The 12,582-nt window shown below is 28.4% G+C and overlaps 1 protein-coding gene across 3 annotated transcripts in view; it reads right to left on the bottom strand.

Annotated features, from left to right (window-relative positions):
* LOC142319316 (suppressor of lurcher protein 1-like) overlaps positions 1-12,582 on the bottom strand; it is a 1,297,987-nt gene that overhangs the window by 434,898 nt on the left and 850,507 nt on the right. For all 3 annotated transcript variants that reach the window (XM_075356472.1, XM_075356462.1, XM_075356483.1), the window contains exon 9: positions 4,062-4,157. In XM_075356472.1, the coding sequence (XP_075212587.1) occupies positions 4,062-4,157 (96 nt within the window). The remainder of the gene's footprint in view (positions 1-4,061; positions 4,158-12,582) is intronic.

The following is a 12,582-nucleotide window of genomic DNA, read 5'->3' as shown; positions in this document are numbered from 1 at the left end:
GCTCGCTTGATCTTGGCTGAATTCAATAAAAACTCAACTTCTACCACTTCTATTAGCTAGGAATGTAGAACTGAGTTAAAGACTTTTTTTTAGTATCTCAATATCTCTTTAATCTGAGTTTCTCGATTATCCTAACACATAATTAATCAATTCTATAAAAAAATAAGTGTGTAGAAAAAATAAAGTTCCCTGACCGACTGTCTGACTTATCAGCGCACAGCTCAAATCATTTAACCTAGTAATTGAAATTGGGAGGATATATTGTTTTTATATGATGGGCACTCACTAAGGAAGAATTCTGAAAAACTCCATCTATAAGAGGGTGAAATATTTTAATCAGGATTCTTCTATATCTTATAAACATATGGTGTTGCATACGTGAAAACTGGTTTTTAAACTCTTATTTAAAAACAACATTGACATGTGTTTCACCATTTTATAAAAATTTAATTTCGACGATGATAAAGATTGGAATGTTTTTCATAATAATTCTAAATCTAAGGAACCGAAGGAGTTACAGTTGTAAAAGTTGATATTCCTTCAAAAATAAAATGATATGTATTTCACCATCATTTTTAAACGAAAGAGGAGGAGGAAATGGGGTGCACACTTTTCCATGAGATTATACGAAACGAAGGAAATACAATAGTGAAAACTGTTGCTAAGACTTTTATTTGAGATCAAAAATGCTAATATTTAGTTTTTTTTTCAAAAATCCAGTTTTAGAAGGAAAGGGAGCTGATAGAAATTCTGTATTAAAATGTTATAGCTCAACAACATGCAAATGAATAATGATTGTATTACAGAAACGATTCCGGTGGTCCAGTGCTACCAGTTTTGTCCAAGAGGGAGTCCTTGTTTATTCAGTGGATGCGTCTTTTACAATCATATCTTTTGGAGTTAAAAAACCTCACTTTCCTTTTTAGCTTTGTTTCATCATGACTAACATTAACTCCCAGAGGCAGATTCTGAAGATCGCAGAACTTAAACAGGAAGGATTGTTTCTGTCTTCGACAGCTTTAAGTGGTCCTTCTAGAGTGAGCACACCTAACACTTCTTTGGTCATTCTCTTATACATATATAGGGGAAAGTGCTAATATAGTTTACAAAGAAATGTTCAAATAAGGGTTTTATAGTGTCTTCTATTCGCCTAAAAGAAAAAAAATTGTTCTCGAACGCTAAAAAATGTCAATGAAAAAGGTCTGCAGGATGCGAATATTCCTAGAATAAAGCCAAACAGTAGAAAAAATTTGATAAACCAAACGCCTCGATAAATAAAATAAAACAATTAGCCAATATTCTCACCAAAACATCAACCTTTAAATTATGGTAGAATTTGAACAAAAAATATATAGTGTTTCTTCTGAAAACTTATTTGAGGTAAATACTCAAAATCCACACCAGTGACGCTGCGGGCAACACCTATTTATATATAAAAATAAATTTCAATAAAATTGAATAATTTTTATTAAAAGCAGCACAAGCACTATACTGAATTTATAAGTTTTACATTCACCCTTACCTAAAAAAAATATTATTAATTTAAATCTATTAAATCCATTAATAAGAATTTTAATTTACCCTAAAATAAAAATACCTATTCTATACTGACCTTTCTGGAATTTTCTCTTAAGCTTCTATATGATAAACTTATTGTTTAATTTTAATAATTATATGGTACTTCTTCGGAATCCGACACTCAATTTTGTTCAATCATTTTTAACTTAATACTTGAAAAAATAGCTTGTTTTTAAATGCTTAATTAAAAATACTTTCTAGAAATAGAGGTACATACAGAAACTGATCCGTTCAAACATGGGTTTTCCAGATGTACCTGATAGAAGTCCAATATAAGCATTATTGCTTAAAACCGAAATTATAAATATGATCCAAACAAATATTTATACAATACTCTACCTGTATTTATATATAATACATTTTTAACCGTTATCTTCGTTTACTTCTGTATATTCAAAAATTTCAGTAAATGACTAGTTAAATTATATTTTAAAATATTACTCCGGTTTCAAAGATGAACTGACACGTATTTGCTAAACATATTTTACATACATGTATGTGTCGACTACATATAAACTCTATAATTACATTGTGTCACTGAGCAGTCATATTTATTACATGCTAAATCAGAACACTGCTACATCTTGTTGCATTGTTATTGCATCAAAATTATAAAAATAAAAAATATTCATAAAAAATTAACGTGACAAGAATAAAATGATAGAGATACTTCTCTATCATTAAAAATTAATTTTTTTCATTTTTAACCTCCGGGACCACCGTTAGGTATTGCTTCAGAGGATGAGATGAATGCCAAATGTACGGTGTGAAAATGCCATGCTAGACCGGGATTAGAACCCGGGACCTCTGAATGAAAAGCCGAGATGCTACCACTCGCGCCACGGAGACCGGCATTCTTAGAGCTACTAGAATAAGTATTCTACCATATATTATTAATTCTAATTAATTTTCAGTTAACTTCGTGAATCAACAAATAGTTGAATTTTTATTTACCTTATAGTAAAAATAAGATATTTAAGAAAGAATTAATTTTAGGAAAGTTAATTCTTTTTTATTAGTTTTCTTATTTTCGAAATCCTGTATAGATAAAATTTAGTAATTGAAATTTGATGAACTTCCGTTACTCAATCGAGCTGAAATTTTGCACACAGCTTTTTTCTGATGACAATATAATATGGCATATTTAATATCGTTCTAAATCCAAGATGGAGAACATTATTTAATATCGTTTTAAACGCAATGTGACGAACATTGTGAAAACTTATTTCTTTCTTTACATACGGATAACAAATTATATGTTTCGGTAACTAAGTGTTTGTTGTAGCAGTAAAACATTTTTGTTACGATAAAAAAATGGATTTGTTACTATAACCTCTCGTTACTCTAAGTTATCTGGTTGTTACGACGACAAACCGTAAATGAATTTTGGTACTATAACTAAGTCATCTGTCATCCCGTCTTTTGTTATTTTAACAAAATCATTTTTCGTAAAGAAGAAATTCGAAGAATTTTGAAAGTTTGTTACAAAAAAAGGAAGAATACGACTAAGGCTGCTAAAAAAATTGTGATGTTTATATAGATATAAAAAATGGTCACAAATTGTTCAAGTGTTTTCAATCTGAAAATTTTAACATCAATGATGATGCACCTCGCTGTAGTCGGTTAATGAGTGAAAATATCTATATAATCATGCAAAAAATTGAGCAAAACCGGCACATTAGCAGTTGTAATATCCGCAAGGTACTAAACATCGACCAAAAAACAGTTTTAAACATATACGTCGCCGTAATTCGGGTACGCTCGCTTAATGCTTTAAGGAGTGAAGAACTTGGACAACACGAAACTTACTGGAAAAAAAAACCGTGCAATAACGAAGCGCTAGTAGAGATAGATAGAATGAAAAAAAAATTATAAACCAATGTGAATGAATATATGGCATTTGAATGAACAAGTGTGGAGGGGAGACTAAAAAGTAAAAAAATAAATAAATTAAAAAAAAACCATTTTAAAACAATGATTTCTTTTAAAACGAAATTGCTCTAAATGTAGAAAATAATTTTTCTGTGATTATAAGATAATCATAATAATTTTCAACATTTGTGAAAAGACAACCATTGTGCGCTCTTGTGCCCTATTACTGAAGAATACGAATGTATCTTCTGTGAGAATCGATAAAGGAAAAAATGTGAACGTAAATTAAAATGATTAGACAAAATAGACACGGGTCATCATTACTCGTAACTAAAAAAAAATTAGATAAAATTAAATCAATCTAGAAATCATTAATCTATTTTTGTAATTAAATAAGGAAAACTTTAACAAAAAAATGTAAAAAAAATAATTTCACATATATACAGTTAAATAATGTTCCAAGATTTGTTGTAAATGTTTTCAGTTAGTAAATAGAAACTAAAATATTTAGCTTTATAATAAAGTGATTTTTCTATCCTTTATCAAACATATCCGTGTGCTAAACAATATTGTAGTAGAATCTTATTAATCTAACACAACTACTCACTTACTTGTGGCGCTAACTGATGGAATCAGGTCAGCAGTTTGTTTTTGAACAGCTGGCGGTCCTGGCTTTTCAACAACAACATCTGCACTTGTTTCAGCTTCTATAATGAAAAGAAAAAAATAAGTTTTATCTTTAATTAGAAAAAGAAATTATATAAAATGTAATTTAATTTACCCTATTTATTTTCAATATGTTAAATTTAATTAAATTTAAATTTGATGAAATCATTTACAAAATTTAATAAAAGAATTGAATAACTACTAAAAGATTTTACTTAAGACAACGAATAAAGCTCTATCGCAATTAAAATGGCATAGTTATAAATGGAAAGTATAGCAATCAGCAAAATTATTTGTTAAAGGGTTTTGATAATATCGACGTGTCAAGAACATCTTTGTTAATAAAAAACGCCTTGGTGCTATAACTTGGTTAGGCGTATTTTATTCTGTTTATTAATCTTTCTGGTTCATATTTAGTGGTAAATAAAATACATTGTTCAGTTATGTTTAAAGAATATATCTTCGTAAGTTATAATGGCCTATTGGCCATTTATACTTTATATTTAAAGTAACATATTTCAGATTTAATTTAACGTGTATGTTACACTGTTAAAGAAATTGGTTTAATTGAGACCTATTTTTTTTAAATTTCGTAAAAAATACTTACAATTAGTGAAGGTGAAGGTTAAATGTTTTCATAATTTTAATTGCTTAAAATTACAGTAATAATAAATACACATTAATAAATATAGAAATCTTTACAATATTTACTTTACAATAACTTTTGAAAAGGGAAAGATTTATAATTAATTTTTTTTCCTAATGTCTATCTTGCAACCTGTTAGTGAACAATACGCAAACCCCTTCCCACGGCATAATGAGATGAAGATGATATGTAAAACAAGTAAATGAGGTGCAGTTTTGTACAGGCTCAGGCTTACCACTCCTGTGAAGTGTTGTTAATTGAGCCTTAGCTACCAAAGTACACCGGTATTCAGTAGTATTCAGATCCGTATAAAATCCAATATTTTTACCAGTATTCGAATTTCAAAACCTTCAACTTAAAAAAACAGCTTTTTCAATTTAAATTTTGTTTATGTTTTTGAAGTCGAATAAAAACTATTAAGTTAAGAGTGTTACATTAGTATTAAAATAAAGAATTAAAAAGAATATGAGTTGTTTTGTACGGTTACGATTAAACTATGAAGTATATATCTACATATTTGTTAAACTTTATTTTTCAGGACTACATGTATTTTTTTATTCAGACAAGCTGTATTGTAATAAAGAAAAAGGTCAACAGTTTTTGGGTTGACAGATCCCTTGGGGAATGAATATGGAATATAACGCTGTTTCTTCGCTGCAAAGTGAATTTTTTTAGCGATGTGTATACTACCTGCATTGTTTACAAATTTCTTTTTTGTCGTATTACTAGAGTAATAGAATATATTATTTATAATCTAAGTTTATAGTTAAATTCAATTCGCTACGTACCACAATCTGTTTAAATTCAATTTACCACAATAAAATGTTTTTGAAATAATAATTTTTCACAGTTGTAGTATAATAATTTCAATCTTTATTTTTATTACGCCATATGAACTCGTTTAGGTAAAAATTAATTAATTATTATACTGTTCCGCAGTGCGTTTTGTTTCTACGTTTGGCTTTTCTCCAAAGTGATTCTATTGTATTATTATGTGCGCCTTTAGTCTCTCTATATGTTACGCAAGATGCCTTTGTTTGTTAAAAAAGAAATACCACACACACAAATACAAATCGGACCTTTCTTTAGAATTTATCCAGAATCAAGCCCTACTGCGTACATTATCAACGTTATTTTACTAGTAAAATATAATTTCTGTTAAATTAAAAATGTTACTGATATAAAAAAAAAAAATCTTATAACATTAAAAAACAAATAGATATACTTAAATCATTTCTGTAAAAAACATTACTTCCTTTCCAACGAAACTTATATAATAGTATCCGAGTACAATTTTTCGTTTAGAGTTTAATCTGGATAAAAATAAAACATTACATTTTTGAAACGGGTTTATTTCCTTACAAAATCAAGAAAAAATAACTAAAGATTTTATAACCGTGCACTTATAAAATAGTTGCAAATTTTATAATTATCTCTTTTTTAATTGTATTTGCTGCTGTGACCAACAAAACAATAAATTACAAAGAATATTTTAAATAGAAGAAAAGGCGTAAATTGTTTTTTGGTTAATTTAATTTAAGTTTAATTAGAGCTACTGAAACAAAAGATTTAAATCGCTAGATTTTATTTAAAGATATAATTTTGCAATATTAAATTCCTATATTTATAAAATTCTCTCAACAAAAAATTTAGACATTACAACAATTAAATAGAATGCTTTTAAGCTACAAAAACGATAGCAAGAATAAAACAATCTAAAAAGACTAAAAAGTAATTAAAAATGAAGGAAAATTTATAAGAAAAACTTTTGAATATAAATGTAAAAATAATGAAAATATTTTACGATAAAAATAAAAAATTTATCAGATGTTTGAGAAAATAACGGATTCTGTCAGAAAAAGATTAGGGTTTATGGACACTTAAAAAAAAAAATGGAAAATAATAGATAAATAACAAGATATAAGTATTAAAAATTAAAAAACACGACTGCAAAAAAACATTCTGACAAACATAGTTCTTTAATACAGAATAAATTGCATTTAATGTGGTACAATTAAAGAGGGCAAAGTGTGACAGTTGTGTATATAGGATAATTTATTTTCCAATTTTATGTATCCTATGACATTCCTGGTAACGTAAGGATTTCAACACGGTGTCATACATATAAATCGGTTCAGCCGTTGTGCTGCTACGTTAGAACAAAAATCCATACATACGGCCTAAATACATTATACTTCTTTTTGGGCAGTCATATAAAAAAAATCTTTACTTACCTTCATAAATAAAAAAAACTATCGAAAAAGAACTAAAGAAATTAAATGTTAAAAAGGTTAATATTTTGAACAAAAAGTAATTTCAAGATAAAATAAAAAATTTAAGATTTTTCAGGAAAAGGCGGAAAATTTTCTTAAAAAGGGAAACGAGACGAAGTTAGTCAAAGAATAAAAGAGTACTGGCTGAAAAGGAAACAGGATGCAAAGTAGAATTGTTTTTACCGTCGCACGGTGGGACTGGGGGATGAAATTGAATTTTCTTTGCGTTTTGAGGTATGAGGAGTATGAAAACACTATTCACTTAAAATGTAATTTCCTTATATACATATGTAGAATTAATAGCTCGAAAATCCCCAAACTAGATCAGTTTCATTGGAATTTAGAATTTAGGATATGCTATATTACTGTATCTGAAGTTAAGCGTATGAAATTTAGATCTCTGTTTCAGAATATGCTGAATTTGTATTTCTGTAATTTTATACGCACCCATGCAGTGCCACAGTGGTACTTTTGAACTTGATGTTTGTTTGTAGGTTCTACTCGCTAGTTTTAATTGTTTTACCAAATTACGGTTATAATAATTTAATTTTTTTATAAACAGAAAATATAATTTAATATTAGATAAAAAAATTATACCACTTTTAGTTTTATCATTTGCTTTATGTTTTGAATATTTTTTGCGGAAAAAATTACACAAAAAGTATTATATAAAATAAAATAAGGAAAAGTCAGTCTAAAACAAGATTTTTTAATATGAATTATAAATAGGTAAAAAAAAAACCAATTTAAAAAGTTATGTTTTCAAATTTCCGGCCTCCGTGGCGCGATTGGTAGCGTCTCGGCTTTTCATCCGGAGGTCCATCTCTCTTCTCTCTCTTTTTCTGTTTAGATTCCAGAACCACTGTAAGGTATTACTTCAGAGGATGAATTAGGATAACATGTATGATTGTAAATGAAAGGCGGTCTTGTACAGTCTCAGGTCAACCGTTCCTGAAATGGTGATTAATTGAAACCCAATCACCAAAGAACATCGATATGCACAATCTAGTATTTAAATCAGTATAAAAGTACTTTTACTAGGATTTGAAGGCTGGAACTCTCGATTTCGAAATCAGCTGTTTTGCAATGATGAATTAACCGCTAGACCAGTCCAATAGGCATCCGAAGTCCCGGGTTCGAATTTCGGTCAGGCATGACATTTTTCATAAGCTAAAAAAATTACATTTCATATTCCTACGCAAAAGTTTCGAGTTCCTGTAGTGAATTTCCTCATTAAAAATTTGATACCATATTTATAAAAGTTAAAAAGTTAAAAACTTTTTTTAAGGTTGTAGTCTTGTCCACCCGTACTCATGTATAATTTATAATATTTTTTAATTTTTTAACCGACTTCAAAAAAGGACGAAATTATTTTCAACTCGTCTCGCATATATTTATTATTTTTTTATGCAGACTTTAAGCCATACTAAATGAACAAATACACTGGTTTCGAGAATTCCTTTTTTTCTGGTACAGAAAATTAGTTATCCATCGGTGCATTCTTTTTGGCAACTTAAATGGACGATCTTTTAAATAAAAAATTAAATGATTACAAAAGGGTGATTTGAAGACAAATGCATTTTGTTTGTTTACTGTCATCATTCTACAATGTGTCCAGAAAATAATGGTGAGGTTTAAAAATAATCACAGTTTAAAAACAAACAAACAGTGAAAGAAATTTGAAAACTACGTCTAAATTAAAAGAAGTTATATGCGCTTCATTACTAGCCCTGTAGACATTAAGACAATGTTCAATTTCTTACCACCCACGGCAGAGAACATTCGTTGTAATAAAACGAATCTTTTTCAGTGAGATCAATTCTTTTAAACGGTTCAAATCTCTTATTTGAACGTAGAATAGTCTTTACATGAACCCAAGTATTAGAATCCATACGCTAAGACCTGGAAACAGTTAAGACTAGGTTATTTACCTTTTTGTTCAACCCATCACTGAGGAAATATTACGTTTAGGTAATCTTACACGAACGTAGCAACATACGGATAAGCTTCGTTTAACTGGAGATTGGAATTCTTCGTTACTCGGGGCATAAGTACATAATATATTCTGGAAGTTATTTCCTGTTATAGTAATTATTTTTTCTCTTTTTAGAAAAAAGGAAGGGCCAATATCATCCGATTGTGCACATTAATTTTTGGACTGTCACATTAATGGTATATGGAGGTTCGAATATGAGGTACTACTCAAATGTTCTCGTCCCGAAACATGAACTTTAGCTTTATCACTGAAGATAAACTGGTTTAAAAATGTTCAAATCGTGATTTAACCTATCCGTAATATCTATAGAGAATTCATTATCATTTTATTTTGTTCTGTTGATAAATTTTATATTACATTTGAATTTTATAACCCTAAAGTGTAATTATTTTTTTAAAACGTTGAGAACAATTGTTTTTAGAACGCCCAAATCTACAAAACTGATTTTTTTTGGGCTAAACAAATAATTTGTTCATACAGTTTCAACGGTCTCGTCAAACACTGTTATTATTTTGAACGTAATTCTTTCAGCAGGAACCGCCCTCTGAGTTGTTTGTCCCATCTTTGAATGTTTTTTCACGTGGTGGTTCTTCATTGAACTCATGATGAAGTGTAACCGACTTGAACTTCGGCAAGCCACAAAATATATTAAACAAATTGATAATGATTTATATTTGTTTATTATATACGAGTATATCATTTCAAATACATTTCAGTTGTTTAATTATACAAAAATAAACCAATTATTTTTAGCAAATTAATTTTTTTTATAACATGTATAATTGTTTTTTTTTTTATTTTGTAAGAAACCTGAAGGCTAAAAATTCATCGAACACAATGGATATGAATTAGTGATCATTTTTATGACGATGTCAGTTTTAATGTCGACATATTATCACCGTTACTAAATTTTTTATCCATAAAAAATAATTATAAATATAATTTTATGTAAGAGAATAAATATAATTATAGAGGTAATGATATAATTATTCTTAAAAACAATGCGTTAAATCTAATTGCGTTATCAAACTGATAAAATGTAGTACCTTTAGGTATAAAAAGTAATTTAATTTCAAAATAGATAAATTCATTAAAAAACAGAAAAGTTATCACATTTATAACAGAATTTTTCTTGTGTATTAATTAGGTACATTTTTTTATTGTAATGTTTTTTCTTCAAATAAAACTAATTTTATAATTTAGTAAAATATTAATATAATTTTTTATTATTAGAGAATATAAAAAAAGAATTAACTTAATTTTTAAAGTAATTGTTGGGCATTCATTTAACACTGATTTTATTCATTGATCTTACTATTTTTTACTGCTTCATAAAAAAAAGAAAATTGGTAAAGCCACCGAAACGGTTATAAAAGTTGCCAATAGGTAGCTCTACAGCACGGTCATACACTCCTGCCATCTTTTGGAATTATAAGAAAACTTCTATAGGATAATTTTAATAACAGTACGTATTTAATAGAAGTGTAACATTTATTTTTATTTAACAGTTGTTTTACTTAATTGCAATATATAATTAAAGATTTAAGATACATACTAAAATTACTAAATAATCCATATTTTCTTTTTACTTACTACAAAAATTGTTAAAGCAAGTGCATGGTAAACTACGTCACAACCTAAAAAAAGTAAAGTAAAAAAAAAAAAAAAAATACTATATAATATGGTTTTTTTTTATGTTACTACCTACATATGTTGGTGTTTATCGTCTAATTATTTACATAATATGAGTTTTATTTAAGACGCTAATGACTTTTATCGTTCATCGTTGATGCAACTATATAGAAAGAATAATAAAAAGAATTAATTTTGCCATAAACTTTTATTTTGTATACAACAGATGGTTAAAAAATATTGTTTTAATGTAAACCATATCTTTTTAAGGGTTTGTGCAAAAAATGTAAATACACAAACTTAATATTCATTTCGAAAATAATAAACTCTCAACAAATATTATTTTATTTTCTTCTAATTTTGTCATTCTTTTTTGTTTAATAAAATTTTATAATTTATATGGAAATTAGCCTTTTCATATATATGAAATATACAGACAGTTACAGACAGATTTATACTTTATAGGTGACAAAAAAAAATTAAATTAACACAATATACAATATATAATTTTAATTTCCTCAGGTAATTTTATCGTAAACTACTCGCAATACAAAAAAAAGACCTAAACTAAAGTTACTCGTACACCAGGGAGACACCCTATCTGAACTTGAATTTAAATTAGATTATTATTTCAAGGATAACATGATTTTTTTCAAATGGAATGTCCTATTTTAGACCCCACTAATGAAAAGAGCGGAAATCTAACTATGGAATATATATACACACACATGGAAGGTCACATAAATGACTGGAACTTTTTGAAGGTCATGTGACAAAATATTCATATTCCAGGACATTTATTTCGAAAATTATGGGAAAACTGACTTTACAGACGTTTCATGGTTAGGAGGGGCACATCCGACGATGACCCTGATCATGATCTTGAGGTTCCCTTTGGATGTCGTTCCATGGTCATCGAGGTTTTTCAATTGGAATTACTTTTTTTGATAACGCCAATGGAAAGAGCGAAAATATCAGTTCGATATATGTGAATTTAGTCATTACGTTTCACGATTATGTTTATTTTTTTCAGCTTCTTGTTCAGGAGTTAATCAAAGACGAAATCCGATTAACCCAAATTTTAGTACCAGATGACAGTTACTGCTTTATAAGTTATGACAGGGTCCTCCTGTCATAACTTAGAAACCAGTGACTGTTAATAACTGTGAAAAGAATCCAGCACCCGTATAACACTAACTCTGATATCACTCCCTATCAACACAACTTCTGAAAAGTCATTTTATATGGTACCGATTCCCATAGTTTGCAAGATAAATGAAGTGAAATATTAATATTACTATGTATGATCTTCAATAAAGTTCCTAGGTCATTTAATGGTGACCACATATTCCAATGTTAAATTTCCCATTCTTTTCATTGGTAGAGTCAAAAATAGGTCATTCCTTTTTAAAAAATCATGTTGACCTTGAAATAAGTTAAATAAAGTCAAATTCAAGGTCAAATACAAGGTCTCGATGGGTTGTTCTTCTCCAGTCCGAGTAACTTTTTTCGAGGTCATTTTTTTGCATTGTGCGTAGTTTACTAGAAAATCGCCTGGGAGGATTAAAATGAAACACTCCATATATTATTTATGAATCAAAATTAATGGTTTGTAAATATTTATACGGTAAGGAAAATAAATCAGGAATATTACGTTTGAACTAATCGGCGGAGTGGCGGAATTGCCACTCCGTGGCAGAGTGTTGCGTCTCAACTTTTGATCTGGAGGTCCCGGGTTCGAATCCAAGTCAGACATGGCATTTTTCATACGCTTCAAAATTCTATTTCCATATCCCAAATATAAGCTTCAAGCTTATGTGGCGATATGAAAAAAGAAGAAAAAAATAGCCAATGTACAAAACCTTTTTGCAACAGTGTAACTTATTTTATATAATGGTCAATAAAGACAATATACTCGT

The sequence above is a fragment of the Lycorma delicatula genome, chromosome 1, assembly GCF_047948215.1.
Source record: "Lycorma delicatula isolate Av1 chromosome 1, ASM4794821v1, whole genome shotgun sequence".
NCBI classification, from domain to species: Eukaryota; Metazoa; Arthropoda; class Insecta; order Hemiptera; family Fulgoridae; genus Lycorma; species Lycorma delicatula.
This window is presented reverse-complemented; position numbering and strand designations above follow the sequence as displayed.